This window comes from Palaemon carinicauda, chromosome 38, assembly GCF_036898095.1.
Source record: "Palaemon carinicauda isolate YSFRI2023 chromosome 38, ASM3689809v2, whole genome shotgun sequence".
Classification (NCBI taxonomy): domain Eukaryota; kingdom Metazoa; phylum Arthropoda; class Malacostraca; order Decapoda; family Palaemonidae; genus Palaemon; species Palaemon carinicauda.
In genome coordinates this window covers 28,853,053-28,869,984 of record NC_090762.1, presented here as the reverse complement: position 1 = coordinate 28,869,984, position 16,932 = coordinate 28,853,053, and the positions used below count along the sequence as shown (strand labels likewise).

The 16,932-nt window shown below is 39.7% G+C and overlaps 1 protein-coding gene across 1 annotated transcript in view; it reads right to left on the bottom strand.

The window, feature by feature from the left end:
• LOC137630511 (uncharacterized) overlaps window positions 1-16,932 on the bottom strand; it is a 46,422-nt gene that overhangs the window by 7,668 nt on the left and 21,822 nt on the right. Inside the window, exons 4-5 of the mRNA XM_068362020.1 lie at window positions 3,343-3,552; window positions 59-151 (exon numbers count right to left, since the gene is read on the bottom strand). Coding sequence (XP_068218121.1) covers window positions 62-151; window positions 3,343-3,552 — 300 coding nt within the window. The 3' untranslated portion in view covers window positions 59-61. The remainder of the gene's footprint in view (window positions 1-58; window positions 152-3,342; window positions 3,553-16,932) is intronic.

Here is a 16,932-nt window from a genome sequence, read left to right as displayed (position 1 = left end):
CTACATGACAATCATAAAAGTAGACAAGAGTCATTTGAGAAAAAATAAATTCACTTACCAATCACGCAGTAAATACTCCGTGCCATACATACACACTATTTCCGTCTTCCCCTCGAACTTCGAGAGCATTACGGCTTGAATTTCCGAGGTACTGCAAAGTATAGATATTGTAAGCGAAATTATATTCATTAACACTTATTTACCAGTGTTACTAAGTAGTAACATCAAAGCCAGAAGAAATCGAACAGCTACAAATATCTTGATCAATTCCACTAAAGATATATTGTAACAGAAAATGAAAAAGTTGCTGACTAAGTATAGTAAGATTAGCATTACATATTGTCAACAATTGACTTGAAAACCATTTGTAAAAACTAATGGGAAGAGTTACTTATCAATAATAATTATGATTTCTCTACTGGTAAGAGACCACATTATTGATGAAAGAGGAAGTACACTTACAATGATAAGTGGAATTGTATGATTATTATTATTGTTATTATTATTATTATTATTATAAAAATTATTATTATAAAAATTATTATTATTACTATTATTATTATTATTATTATTATTATTATTATCATCATCAAATGCTAAGCTACAAACCAAGTTGGAAAAGCAGGATGCTATAAGCCCAGGGGCCCCAACAGGGAAAATAGCCCAGTGAGGAGAGGATACAAGAAAAATAAATATTTTAAGAACAGTAATAACATTAGTGAATAATTCCTATATAAACTATAAAAACTTTAGCAAACCAAGAGGAAGAGAAATTTGATAGGATAGTATGACCGAGTGTACCCTCAAGCAAGAGAACTCTAACCCAAGACAGTGGAAGATCATGGTACAGAGGCTATGGCACTACCCAAGACTAGAGAACAATGGTTTGATTTTGGAGTGTTCTTCTCCTAGAAGAGCTGATTACCATAGCTAAAGTCTCTCTTCTACCTTTACCAAGAGGAAAGTAGCCACTGAACAATTACAGTGCAGTAGTTAACCCCTTGGGTGAAGAAGAAGAATTGTTTGGTAATTTCAGTGTTGTCAGGTGTATGAGGACAGAGGAGAATCTGTAAAGAATAGGCCAGACTATTCGGTGTATGTGTGGGCAAAGGAAAATTGAACCGTAACCAGAGAGAAGGATCCAATGTAGTACTGTCTGGCCAGTCAAAGGACCCAATAACTCTCTTACAGTAGTATCTCAACGGGTGGGTGGTACCCTGGCCAACCTTTCTACAGATGTCATTTTGCTTACTGTATTAAAGGATATATTATTTTATTACAGTATATCTTTATCTTTGTTATTTTTAGTTGGATTTGTATTTGTATCTCCGAATGTTTGTATGCCAGTATTACCTCTCGATACGAAAGTTTCTGTATATGAAAAATTCATGGTACGAAAAGAGATACGGTACAAAGAGTTTTTTACCTCATATTACGAAAAATCCATCATGATACGAAACTGGCTGCCGAAAAATAATTTGTAGATTCACACCCCACAAAACTGTAAACTCGCCACCATCATCCTGCTCTCCAATTGGTTATCTCCCTACCCTGATGCTAGCTACTGCCATAAGATCCTGCTCTCCTATTGGTCAGCATCTTTCCTATCATGCATCTACGTATCAGGGTTTGTCGACCATTTTGTTTTGGCAGTACTGTACTATCGTTTACATTGAATTCATGTTGGTGGTTTCGCTTTCGTACTTATAGTTTTCGTGTTACTTTATTCAACCTGTAATTCTATGGCCATGGGTCCCTAGAATGGTGCTGATGTTCAAGGGAAGAAGAAAAGGATGATTTCTTTGCAGTAAAAGCTTGAGATAATAAAAAAATATGAGGCTGGTATGTGGTAGAGTGTGATTGCTAAGAATTATGGCCAAAATCTGTTGACGATAGGCACAATCTTTAAGCAGAAGGAAGCCATCAAAGCAGCAATACCTTCTAAGGGCATAACTGTGCTTTCAAGTAAGAGGAGCCATGTCCATGATGATATGGAGACATTTCTCCTCCTCTGGATTAAGGTCAAGAAAATTGCTGTTGATACGATCACAGAGACAATACAGTAACCTGCCACAAGGCCAGCCCCATTTTTGGTGAACTCGTGCACGTTCAGGTCGAAAACGATGCAGTAAAAGGGACATCACAGCAGGCACGCACTGAGTTCAAGGCTTCACGTGGGTGGTTTGAGAAATTCAAGAGACAGACTGGCTTTCATTTGGTGGTGTGGCATGGAAAGGCTGCCAGCTCGGAAATGAAAGCAGCCAAGGCCTTTTATAAGACGTTTGACGAGTTGACTCTCCAGAAAGGTTACAGTTCCCAGCAAGTCTTCAACTGCAACAAAACTGGGCTTTTTTTAGAAAACAATGAATCGTCACGACCTACATCATGGCGGAAGAGAAGAAGCTGCCCAGGCATAAGCCTATGAATGACAGGCTTACCCTTGCACAATGTGCAAATGCCAGTGGGGATTGTAAGCTCCTGCCAGTGCATCACTCGGAGACTCATTGAGCCTTCAAGTCCCACAAGGTGCTCAAGGAGAAGCTTCTGGTGATGTGGAGGGCAAATACAAAAGCCTGGGTAACGAGACCGTTCTTCATCGAGTGAGTAAACCTCTGTTTCGGTGCAACTGTAAAAAAAATATTTGGAAGAGAAGCACCTCCCTCTGAAATGTCTGCTGGTGTTGGACAATGCCCCTGCTTGCCCTCCTGCCCTCGAGGAAGATATCCTTCTCTACCTTCCACCTAACACCACCTATTTCCTCCAGCCCATGGACCAGATAATGATTTTGAACTTCAAGAATCTTTATAAAACATCTTCAGGTCAAAATCACCGATAGCACAAACCTCACCCTGCATAAATTTTGAAGGTGCATTTCTATATTGTGATATGCCTCTGTTTCATTGATCAAGCTTGGCATGAGATTTCAACATGCGCCTAGAATTCTTCGTGGAAGAAGCTGTGGCCTGATGAGTGAGTGTGTGTATGTGTGTTGCAAGTTTTTAAGGCCAAAAGAAAAACACTCCAATGGATTAATGGATATGAGAATATAATGTAATGTACTGTACTGTAATTGGGTTTTCATAGAACTCATGAGACAGGCAGTTTGATTCAAGAAAAGAAATTCGTAGTATACTACTACTATCAAAAACACACATACTGTCCTTCGTATAGTCATGTAAATATTGTTATTACTATCATTCTATTATTACTTTTAGTTCATTCTTGACTCGTTCCTTTTCCCGACTTAGCTGTTTTCCCTATTTGGGTTATTGCTTTTCTAACTAGAGTTGCAGCTTGGCTTTTAAGGATAATGATACAGTAATAACTTTGTAATGATCTCACCTCATCATCTGCAGTGACATGAATATGACTGGCATGTGAAGACGAGGTTACCGTCTCCTGAGCTAACATACGAGGTATAATATTAAGGTTAATTGGTTGATTAGTAGTTTCATCCATGATGATGACTTCAGGTGTCAGTGTGGTTGTCCCTCCAGGAGAGACGGGTCCTGCCGTGAGCGTAGCTATATTTCCTGACACTGGTCCGGTGACCTGTAAGAAAAGATTGGTGTTGAGATGACAGTATTACATCTAATTAGCAATCTATTTTAAGTGACAAAAAATAAACAAAAACATGATTATTAAAATAGAATCAATTATTTTGATAACATACTTTACGCTACTGTACAATAATCTTCGTTTCCTCCGCAACAGCAAACACCAGTAGCATTAGTCTGGTGTCTGGCACCCTCGCCAAACATGACCACCACCTTATGTGAGTCATTATAATCCTTACGTATTCATTAACATGAAATTTGTGTAACAACTAAAAACAATTTTAAGTGTATATTGTATATTGAGTTCAATCTACCTGGAACAAAAAATGACCCAGATTGAGGGAATAATAATAATTAAACAAGTTGAGAATAAAATTATGATCAATTTAACTAGAATTCATAACTACAAGTAATGAATGGAGTTCCATTTATTACACAGCAATCAACTACCACTACTGTACTTGGCAAAGACAGAGAATATGACAGACTTGTTACTTCCATCCAAGAAAACAATAAAGGGATGGAATACTGCTTAAAACTCTATGGTACATTACTCTTATTGTTAAAGTCCAAGAAAACAATAAAGGGATAGAATACTGCTTAAAATTCTGTGGTACATTACTCTCATTGTTAAAGGCAAACATTTACAAGGAAATGAATCAATTAAGTTACATCCCTCATATCATGAGCTTTTCTTTTTCTAACTGAAAAGACTATAACCAAGTAATTGACTGATCTTCCGATGTGTTTATAAAAGAAAAATTACCACTTGAGCACAATGCTAGTTGTGAAGACACTATAACATCTTTTACTGGACCTACTGTATACTGTCTCCAGAGTTCTTTTTGATAAATCCCACAAGGAGGAATACTGTATAGAGATTATGCAAGCCAATCATTTTGCTACTGTATAGTCATAGGTAATCTGTAAACGTTAGAACATTGAAAGTGGTACAAGAAATTTTGTGATGTGAATTATAGACATCTTCAAATAAACATCCTACATGCTGAACTCATTAATTTACAATTACTGTTATCATTGCTTTTTTTGGGCTCGAGCCATGTCGTCCTGATGGAAGGTTCCTATTAGTAGCTTTCTAAGGGATATTTGGCTACAGTGATATTCCCAGAGAATTGACCTTTAGGTCTCCAGAATTCTAACTCCTGGCGCGAATATCCTTAAAATTTCTCTTAATGATATCGCATAATATCAGGGGATGTATATCTTGATACGACACATAGCAATCTTAACCCCGAATAGCGTTTTCGTTTCGAGGGGGAAGAGTGGCGAAAACAGAAGGGGAGCCGTTATCAAGGTTACCCTTCCTTCTGTACTATTACGAGTATCCAAGATGGCACTCATTCCTATTTTTGTAGCGAATTCGCACGGTGGTTTTCCCTGTTGATCTAACGTTTTTGATTGCTTTTGTGAGGATTAATCATGCAATCTCCAGCTTCTTCTGCCTTTGGAAAGTTGAGTATTTATTCTTTACAGTGTATAATTTTTAGCTCCTGCTTCACAGTGAAATTAGTGTAATTCATTGTGTTAGAAGCTTGGCCGGTCACCGGAGGCGCCATGGGGAATGTCGTTCATTATGCATGCTTTATTTAGTTAGCAAAATGATAATCCCGGTTGTGAGAGCATTAATAAATTATGAAAGCTATTTAGGCACAATTATATTAGTAAAGATATATATTTTATGCATATAATTTCCTCTTCCTTATGTCGATCATATACGTTAGAGTTTCGGCGATTTAGGTAACCGAGATCTCGCCCCGCTCTAGGCTACCTAGCCTATGTGCTTTAGTATACTTTCATACATTATCCCCGTTTACCCTTGTGTATCGTTTTATCAATTCAACGGGAGATAGTATATCTCTTAGAATTATTTATATAACTCGATACTCGTCTCCTGTGGAGATTTAAGGGTAATCCCTCCTTCCCTCTGAGTGCTGCCACAGGCGACAACCCTATCTGGTCTTGCCATAGAGTAGTTCATATTGGCTTGACTAGGCTAGGGTTTTTCTGTCTCCCACCCTTGCCGGCGAGTATCCTGGCTTTGGTTTACGACAGAACCTCAGAGTATTCAGTATTTCTGCCGGCAGCCGAGCAGTAGGGTGAGTAGTCACTCCCCTGCCGGCTTACAGCTGCCGGCATAGGAGGCTAAGCCTCCCTAGGCTGCACCTGAAGTGATAGTTTGATGCCGACACCTTCTCCCCTGCGGTCTAGAAGACTAGTCCTGTTTCGGCAGACCCTAGGCTGAAGAATAGATATTCTTTTGCCGCCTAGGATGACGCCGATACTGAAACAGAGTTTCTCCCTTTTGTGGGAGTGGCGGCAATCCTGCCGCCTTCTTCCACACTTGATACAGGACCCTTTTCCCTGCCCCTCTCTGTCCTTTAGCAATAGCCTAGCTATCGCAATCCTGTGGCCGGCGTCCTACATTCTCACCGCTTGCCGAGTAGATCGTGGTGCCTGCAGGCTCCTACATAAGCAGCTGTATAGTCACGCATGGACGCAAGGCTCCGGAAAAGGTTGTGCCGGCTGTGACAGCTGCCGGTGGGAGACCCCTCTACTATCGAGTGTTCTTCAGTCCTCCCTTGGATTGCCATCCACATCCCTGAAGCCGGCAGTGACCGGCAATGGATTTTGTGGCTGGATGGAAGCTTGAATGATGCATTCTCCCCTTCCATTTGAACCCTCATTCTGGAGGAAGGCAGTAAGGATAAGTACTTACACCCTTATTTATTGTTAACAAACATTTTAATAAGGCAGCCCTTCACTCCATGCTTTCTCTCTCTCTGTCAGCTAGTGCCGCCAGGTACTAACCCAGCCGGCAACATGCCGACTGGACCGGTGCCGTCAGGTACTAACCCAACCGGTGACATGCCGGCTGGACCGGTGCCGCCAGGTACTAACCGCCGGCTGGACCGTTCCGCCAGGTGCTAGCCTAGCCAGCAGCATGCCGGCTGAACTACAGTATATGATTACGTATACAGTAGCCAGTATATTTGCAGTATAGTATATACTGCAGACAGAAAACTACTGTATAGTATATATTATACAGTAGTTATTTTCTAACATACCTTGTGTTTCCTTGCAGTCTATTGTTGAGACCAATCCTATATTGAAAGAAAAGATTTCCTTCAATACACTGATACTTAATCAGTTAACAACTTACCCCACAATATTAAAGAACTTAAGAAAGGTCAGTGTTAATATACACTTATCTATCCCTAGGGGTTAGAACCATTCTCTTTGAGTTTACCTGGGTATGGAAACTCTGTGGCTTTAATTTTGAGGGAGGTCACAGCACTTGGCTGGACAGGAAACACAAGTATGTGTCTTTCTTATTTCCTTTCTAGCTTAACTATCCTAAGCTATAATGGTTAAAATATTAATATTAATATTTTGCATAATTTGCTTATCATGTGAGATCAACAACCACATACTCATTTAATTTTACTCTCTTTACAGGAGGACCAAATGAAGTGCGACGTCATCTTTTGCAACCACAGGAGTAAGGACTTCTGTGGTCACAAAGCGTGCAGGTCTCATGCCCCCTGCACCAAAACTATCGAAACCCTGCGGTACTGGGACCCCCAAGACTGCAACATATGCCGGACCTTGGTGACCGAAGGTTTCAACAACCCCAAGTCAGCGGAGTTGAGGGATGCAACACGAGCAAAGCTGCGCAGATGGGTACGAGGGTTCCAAAAGAACTCTATGGGACCGTACCTTCTTAATGAAAGGATGCTCGACTTGCTGCTCCTGAAAGCGGTTATCAAAGCTGTTGTACCCCAAGCACGACCTGAACCCCTCTGCGTCCAGGTTGCCATCGAGACGGATGTCAGTGAGGCGTTACAAGGCATAGACATCCACCAGGAGGAAACGATGTCTGAAGTGTCCACGGACACTGAAAAGGATCTACTGGAGGATGATCACGAGGAGGAGTCTACTCTACCTCCGGATGAAGTTGATGATGTAGAGTCGGAGTCCCTTGCGTCTGTGCCGGCACAAGAGCCGTTATCTTCTACATCTTCTGTCCCTCCATCAGACAATATGAGACAGGCACTGGCCAATCTTACGGCTCTAATGGAGAGCATTCGCAAGCAAGGTGAAGATAGGGAAGCGAAACTTGAGAAAGAGCTCTGTGAAGCTCGACTCTCCGCCTCCGAGGGTCATACAAGCGACTCAGAGTCCAAAACCTCCCACCCTGCTCCAAAACTAATCCCTTGAGGTATGTGGAGTTTATGCCGATTACCAATGGCAAACTCTACATATCAGAGAAGATGGGAGCCGTCCCTCTATTGACATCCAGTTCTGGCCAAGCTTTAATGCTTACCCAGACTGCTTCATTCGACTGAAGCAGGAGCCAGCGTCGAAAGAAGAGACAGAACCCAAGGAGGTCATGGTATTCGACAACAACAATGCACAGGCTCTCTTGTCAAGCAGCCTAAAGAAGGTGGACTACATGAACTCTAAAGTGTCTGCCGTGAGCAAGAAGCATCCTACGTTTCTTGCTCCAGCTTCAATAACCTTCCCCTTTACATCGAAGGCTTTTAAAGCCGTTGCCAAGGCAGTGGAGGCAGGCAAACCTTGTCCTACACTGGAGGAGTGTAGACCTCTGTCGTTAGCCCTGTCCATGGAGGATAAGGATTGGAAAGAAGTCCACCTAACCCTCTCAGTAGGGAAGTTGGATGCAGATATCGCGGGATGACAGTTCACCGAGAATCTCCCGAAACTGTCAGACTTTCTTTTGCGTAGGGAGCTAGAGACGAAGGAGAGACTAGCGGGGTCTCTATCTCTACAGAACTCCATGGAGATGTGTGCAGGCCTAAAGAGCACCCCAGACATGAACATGGTCATGACCAAAATGCACATGGCCACCTTAGTAAAGGACCTGTACAACTTTATGAAAGCCAGGAGAGCATGAGAACCCAAAACCTTCATCTCATGATTTTCTCGCCTTAGCGGTTAAGAAAAGATTTGGGATCTCAAAAGGCAGTATAGACTTCTTAGAAGAATACAAGTCCAAGTCAAACAGAAGACAATATGAATCCTCTTGGAAAAAGTGGGTTGCTTTCGTCAAAGCAAAAGGACCGAAAGAAATATCAATAGACTTTTGTCTGTCCTTCTTTATCCACCTTCATGAACAAGGTCTGGCAGCCAACACGATAACTACGTGTAAGTCGGCTCTGACTAGACTTCTTCTATACGCCTTCCAAGTGGACCTGTTGAACGAAATCTTTAACAAGATCCCAAAGGCATGTGCTAGACTTGAGCCTGTAGCTCCTCTGAAGCCCATTTCATGGTCCTTGGACAAGGTCCTACATTATGCTTCAACCATGAACAATGAAGATTGCTCTCTTAAGGATCTAACTCAAAAAGTTATTTTCCTGTTTGCTATAGCCTCAGGGGCTAGAGTTAGTGAAATAGTGGCCCTATCCAGAAACGAGGGCCATATTCAGTTCACAGAAGTGGGAGAACTGAATCTTTTTCGTAATCCAACCTTTCTCGCCAAAAATGAGCTACCCATTAAGAGATGGGGTCCCTGGAAAATCTGTCCTCTGAAGGAAGATGTCTCTCTGTGTCCAGTAGAATGTCTAAAGGTCTATCTTTGAAGAACTTCAGACTTCAGGGGAGGACAGCTCTTTAAAGGAGAAACTTCAGGATCGAACTTATCCCTAAAACAACTGAGGGCGAAGCTCACCTACTTTATTTGCAGAGCAGATCCTGACAGTACACCCGCTGGTCATGATCCAAGGAAAATTGCTTCATCACTGAACTTTTTTCAGTATATGGACTTTGAGCATCTTCGCTCATATACTGGATGGAAATAATCCTGGGTGTTCTAGAAACACTATGCTAAGCAGGTCCACGAACTGAAGCATTATATGGTGTCGGCAGGTAGTGTATTAAAACCTGTCGTCTAGTACTGCGATGGACAGTGAATTGATTGGGACTCTCAATTAGGGTGAAAAGGTGTTGACACCTTCCAGTGCAATACTTTTTAAGTGAGTGTCACCATGGTGACACTAAAGACTGTTAAAAAATTTCAGGTGTAGAATTATACAGATAACACTTGTGCCGTGTGTACTTTTACACATTGTTGATAATATCCAACATTTACAGAGAACTATATTAGAAAATTTTATTAAATTTTCAAATTTCATAGTAGCACTAATCATTTCTTCCCTTTCAGGTAGAAAATTTTTCTGTTTTAAGTTGTATACTGTATATGTATAATTCCCTTAATATATATTAATATATATTACACTTGTTATTCTATCTTTATACATTTATCGTGAATAAATGTCTATCAAAGTGTAATTGCGTCTTATTTCGCCCCACAATTAACTCAATAAAGAATAGCCAGAGTTCTCTTACTTATTTACCTAAGTAAACCTCATATTATTGTATGCTTACAGACAATAAATATAGTTGATACTTTTTGATCTAGCAGTATATACAAACCATGAGACTTGTATATCTAGTTGATACTATGTTTGTTCATACAATATAGGCAAACCTTGAGACCCCTTTCCTACTGTCTAGTAAGACTCTTCCCTGCAGGGGGCAGGAAGCCCTAACTTTGTCCATGATTAGTGGTAATGACGTATAAAGGTATGGTCATGTCTCAATGGTCCGAATGACCATAGAAAAATTTATCCCAAGGTTAAGGCACCTATGAAAATCCACAGATACAGTACTTTCTAGTAATTCTCTGGTAAACTTCCATTAGGACGACATGACTTGAGCCCAAAAAACGAATTTTGAAGCGAAGCGAAAAATCTAATTTTGGGTGAGATAGCCATGTCGTCCTGATGGACCCGCCCTCCTTTTCCATAGAAAATGCCTAGGCAAGATCCCTCCCGAAACTACTATATCTGTAGCACCATGCTCAATGCTACAACGAAGCCACTCTTTCCCCTCGAAACGAAAACTCTATTCGGGGTGAAGATTGCTATGTGTCGTATCAAGATATACGTCGCTTGATATTATGTGATATCCTTAAGAGAAATTTCAAGGATATTCGCAGGAGTTATAATTCTGGAGACCTAAAGGTCGATTATCTAGGAATATCACTTGTAGCCAAATATCCCTGAGAAAGCTACCAATACGAACCTTCCATCAGGACGACATGGCCATCTCACCCAAAAATAAATTTTTCGCTTCACTTCAAAATCCGTTTATAGAGGGAAGGATAGAAAAGGAATAGATTTCTTGTTTTAAGGTCACTCATGAATGGCAGAGGTAAGGGACAATAACATTGCCCAATCAAGCAAGACAATTTCCTAGAAACTGACCTTATTACATATGACCACTCAATCCCCTTCTCCACCCAAGGTAAGATAAAAGAGGGCCAGGCAATGGCTGCTGATGACTCGGCAGATAGACCTATAGGCTCCCCCAAATCCCCATTCATAGCTCGCAAGTATGGCGATGTTACAGCGACCAAAGGAACTAACGAATTGGAGTAGGACTCGAACTCCAGTCTGGCGATCACCAGGCAAGGACGCTACCAACAGGCCACCACAGTCATACAACTATGTGAAGAGATCTCATTGCTGTAAGAGTAGTATAACATAATAAAGAAAAGGAAAATACTGTTACATTAAACTTCTGTTTCAGAAGAAACTAGTAAATCATTTCTTCTCAAAGGTAATGAGATATTGTACTCCCCAATTTTCTTTTACTGTATTATATGAGAAAAAAGTCTTCTCCATGCTCTTCTTGTCTAGGTCTACATTTGTTTACCTTTTCAGTGATTACCTGGACTTTCTTATTGGTCTTTGCCCTTTTATATTGATATATACTTTTTTATGAACAGCTTTTTCTCATTCCTACTCATCACATATCCAAACACACTCAATCTTTGAGATCTCGGTCTATTTCCCAGCCTTTGGACCTTTCCACCAATTTGTAATTCTATCTTTCCACCATACTTTGGCCATGAATGTTCAACATTCTGTAGTTATATATTTATTCCTATGCAGATATAAATTTTAAGTCATTTAAATGAGTTACTTCTTGTTCCATTTTCTACAATCAGACAATAATGAAAGAAAATTGCCTCTGTTGTACCATGGTTGGTTACCACAGCAACCCCACTGCTGGGCAGAGCATGCGTGGCTGTCGGTAGGCTTCATTCTTCTTCTGATTGCCATTAAGAGGTCTTCCCTCTTCTCTCTATGATCAAGACTTGCATAATCCACACTGGATTTACACTTTTAGTGCACAGTGCTTCATATCTTTTCCTTATCATTGTCACTACATGTGCTTATCATTATCTGTGCTACACTTGTGCTTAACAATGGGTAATGCTCTGGCAAATGATATTCTATGGAATCTATACGTGGATATTGTAGGGAATGGCTGTCCTCCCAGTGGGAGATTTTTTTCTCAATGCAAGTAATAAACTAGAGAGAGCATTCTCCTACCTTATCTTCTTCCAGTAATGGTAAGAAGAATAAGCTTTTTTCTGCATTGAAAGATATCCCCTTCCTGCTCCTTCGTATCTTAAGGCTCCAGTTACGAAAGACTGTGGCCACAATGATAACATATTGATGATCATGATTTATATGTATTATCATCTAGTATTGATCTTGTGGCTAGTGATCCCGAGTCGATGCTTGCCCTATTGGAGGAACTATTTTATCCTTCTCCTACTCATGAGCTGGGCTTGCCTCATATCCTCAGGGGTCCTTAACACCGCTCTTCTTTTATGAATTCTCTGGACTTGTCCCAGAACTCCCCATTACAGTGGTTTGAGGTTGGTCGGATCATTTTAGCCGTGTCCACAACCACAACTTTGGTCAGACCAAGTTGCTCTGAACCTATTATGTCTTCTCCTCCCAAGCATCCAAGCAAACTGCTTGAAAGTCAACCGTAACTATAACACATTCACTAATTCCGCACGTGTTGTCCATACCGGACTCGAGTCGGACATGTTCTCAGGCAAACAAGTTTGTATGAGTCGCTGTACCCACGCGTGATGACGTCACTGAATGCACCGTCATTTCTACGTGTAAAGTTATCCCTCTGCTCGATGGCTATTATTCTATGTCACTTGATAATGCACATTCTGATTGTGCTACCCCGACCCAAGCTTGTACATGAATGGAACCCCTCATGGTCATGTTTCATTGTCAGCTTTGACTCGATATCAGGTAGCCTTGGAGTACAATCCTCAACATCTTTTGGTTATATGAATGACAAACCTGTTGAATTACCACAAAGTATTCACACAAGTACCTGGTCTAATGTTTGCATGTTTCTTCATTTGAACCTTTTCAGACACAAAAGATCACTGGAATACTCTTGTGAATTTGCGCAAAATAACAGATAACTTTGGCACAAAGAAATGTGCAGTCTTTATAAATAACAGCAAAAATATCATTTGGGTCTATGCCTCCATAAGCATCAAGGTCTATCAAGAGAGCTTTAATTTTACAAGATCGAAATGCTAAACTAGTTAGTTTAGTCACAGGAAAACAGGAATGATGAAGATCAAGTTTCTCATTACTCTGTTTACTGTCAAACACATCAGCCAAAAGGGTTGCCTTTTCCTTTGGACAGTGAGTGAAAGAGCCATCTGGTTCAAGTAAAGGAGATACTGTTGCATCTATACAAAAGAGTGCAGATTTAAGGGTAGTACACCACTTATTTTTCTGGGTTGTACTAGAAAGGGTTTCTTTTATGGTTAAATTTTATTCCTTTTCAGTTGAAGCATAAACTCTCTTGAATAAAAGCTGTAAGCTGAGTATAGTTATGCCAAGTTAAATCCAATTTGTTACCCTTTCTAAGATGATAGGCCTCCTGCTTCTCCAAATAATCATGTCCACAATCATTCTTGAACCAGGGTTTGTCTTTTGGTACCTTATTATTATTATTATTTGCTAAGCTACAACCCTAGTTGGAAAAGCAGAATGCTATAATCCCAGGGGCCCCAACAGGGAAAATAGCCCAGTGAGGAAAGGAAACAAGGAAAAATAAAATATTTCAAGAACAGTAACAATATTAAAATAGATATTTCTTATATAATTATAAAAACTATAACAAAACAAGAGGAAGCAAAATGCGAAAGAAGTGTGTGCCCGAGTGTACCCTCAAGCAAGAGAACTCTAACCCAAGACAGTGGAAGACCATGGTACAGAGGCTATGGCACTACCCAAGACTAGAGAATATTGGTTTGATTTTGGAGTGTCCCTCTCCTAGAAGAGCTGCTTACCACAGTTAGAGTCTCTTCTACCTTTATCAAGAGGAAAGTAGCCCCTGAAGAAGTATAGTGCAGTAGTTAACCCCTTGGATGAAGAATTGTTTGGTAATCTCATTGTTGTTAGGTGTATGAGGAAAGACGAGAATATGTAAAGAATAGGCCAGACTATTCGGTGAATGTGTATAGCAAAGGGAAAGTGAACCGTAACCAGAGAGAAGGATCCAATGTAGTACTGTCTGGCCAGTCAAAGGACCCCATAACTCTCTAGCAGTAGGGATATGCCTATCAATTATGTTGAGTAGTTTCTCATTCAAAGAAACAGAGACTCAACATTATTAAACAATTGTGACCAATTCAAGCCCAAAAGATCACTTCCTTAGTTTGGAAGATAGATGCTCTGTTACAAAATGGGGCAAATCTGGATCTATACACATTAGCACTATTTGCCATGATTCAGCAGGTGGTAAACAACTTCAGGAGCTCTGTGTATAGCAGGATGATACTTATACCCCCTTTCTGGCCACAGAGGGAATGGTTCACAGATCTAGGGCCCCTGTAGTTGGACCATTCCAGAAAGTTGCTATAAAGAATCAATTTACTCAAACAGCCAATTTCAAAGGTGGTTTTTTTACATTTAAAAGCCAAGTTACATTACAGTATTTCAAGTTAATTTAGTAAACAATCTGAAGACCCGTATTTCAAACAGTATTTTAAACGCTTAATCAAAGTACAGTATTCCAGACAAGTAACCTAGATCAGGTTAGTAACCCTAAACCTCATTGCCTAACTTGTATTTGAAATTATCTCTCTCTTTCCTTGAATTGTGCCCAACTTCCAACAGTGTGTGGGTGTCAAAATTATAAACATAGAGGAAATTCATAGAAATAAACAGAATTTTCATAATTGTTTTGTATTTCTATACTTACTTGATGTTCAAACAAATGCCCACCCTCCACTCAACTGACTCATAGTATCAGGAGGAGGGATAATGTTGACTTTAAAATTGAAGATTAGATTAACAGACAACAACATGGGTTTTTCTCCCTTACTGCTATAGGATTCTATTTCCTTGTTAAGGGTATGTATTCACTGAAGTGAAAGAAAATGTAAAAAATTTTAAGTTCTAAGGGTAAGTGTCCATTGAACCCAGTTTCTGAAGAAGCAATATGAACATCAGGTATGTATAGTAATAAGAAATTTTATTATTCAAATTCTTTTTCCTTGTTAAAGCAGCCCTTATATATCTTCTGCTATTTTTCTCAATTTCATCCATGCCACAGAAACCTTTTTTATTTTTTCCCAACCTTTCAAATCCAGCTCTCCAGTCCAATGTGTACCCAAAATACTAGAAATGCTTTACTTTATCCAAGGTCTGCATGTCTTTCAACAGTTGTCCGTTTTCTTCCACATGTGTCACACCTTGTATTTTTCTCAAAGCAAGGGAGAAATTTTTGCTTACCTTCCTGAACTGTTCCTCTTAATGCTGTCATGTTGTCATCTAGTACGTACTTGTAAATACCGTATTGTGTAAAACATCGTCTTAGACCAACTGTCTGACCTTGCACAGTTGTCTGCATTTTGGGGTTTTTTTCTAACCAGATTATAATGAGACCGGAAACTTTTCCTTAACCACTCTCTTTGGCGTCAATGACCATCGATGTCCTAATGCCAGAAAATTTCAAACGATCAATTAATCTTTCTCACATCTCCTTTTTAGTATCTTATTTAACATGCAGCACGACCTGAATAAATTTTCCTTTGTCGACATAGGCTTACAGGCTATATCCTGCTTTATGGGCCTAATTAGTTCATATCAGGTAGCAATTCTTACGCAGTCTGTAGTGTAACTGACTTTCTCATCTTTAATTGTTCCTCATCACTGGGTATTTCCTTACTGTTAATGGCTCTTTCTTAGCTGCACAACGGTATCATCTTGAAGTGTCTTGACTGAGAAAGTTTCATGACAATGGACTCTCGACAACAAAAAACATAAATGGTACCATACTGACATCTGGATTATTCTTCCCACATTATTGTCTTCCTTTGGTGTCATGATCTAAGACTTCCTCTTTGTAGCTCCTCAATGTAAAAGTTACTTTTCCTCCACTAAGTCAGTGGCCACGTGGGATTTCAGCATATCTCTTCCCATCTAATCCTAGGACATCACTGGTGGATTACAAGAGTAAACATGTAGTGGTTGACAATATCCTGATATGGTTATAACCAACATACCAAGAACTAAATCATTAATGCCTTTGTGTTTTTATTAATTGCTCACAGGATATTTGGGGTCTAATGCTCCATAGTATGTGATCCCAATATAATATGCCTGTCTCTGTACTACCAGTTTGTACTTTGTGCTCACAATGAACAAGGACAATGATACTAATCTCTGATGAAAATGAAGCACAGTTCTCCAAGGTTGAATTCAAATAAATCATTGTTCTGTTGATGAAATGGTTTCTCCCATTTCTGCTAGGCAAGTTATCTTCTCCACAAAAGAATCTAAGCACAAAACGAAAACCCTTACTTCTTTTGACGTTTAAAGCACTGTACAAAAGAAGGTTCATAAGTCCAACATGATAGTGAAAAAAAAAACAAATTTTTTTTTCTAAAAGTATACAATGATATAATAAAGAATAAAAGAACAATGACCAAACAGATCTTATGTAACAATGTAAGTAATACAGTTTTTATAGGATAAAGAAAAGTAACTGGTCATGCATGCACTGTACAAACAAGTAAGTCAAACATCTTTTGAATACATTACATTTCAATAACAGCGATGAAAAAATTCCTCTATAATTTAGCAATTAATCACAAAATCACTCAACTGACATTATGATTAATAAGGATCATGAAACAAACAGTAGTAATACTCCTATCCTAAATGTTTTCCTCAATTGCTAACCCGAGTTGAGGAATGGAAACATTTTACAGAAGAAACTGGGGACCCTCTTTGTGTGATGGTGTCTAGCCTATAGCTTAGTCAGCTATTTCCCTTTAGCCAGGATCATACACATAACTAGAAGTTACTCACATTTCACATGGGAATTTATTGTAAGGCAGTCAAAGAAAAGCTGCATGCACACAGTCAGTATTGTATACTATGGGAATAGATAGTGAGGTGAAATTTTCTTGAAGACACCCTAA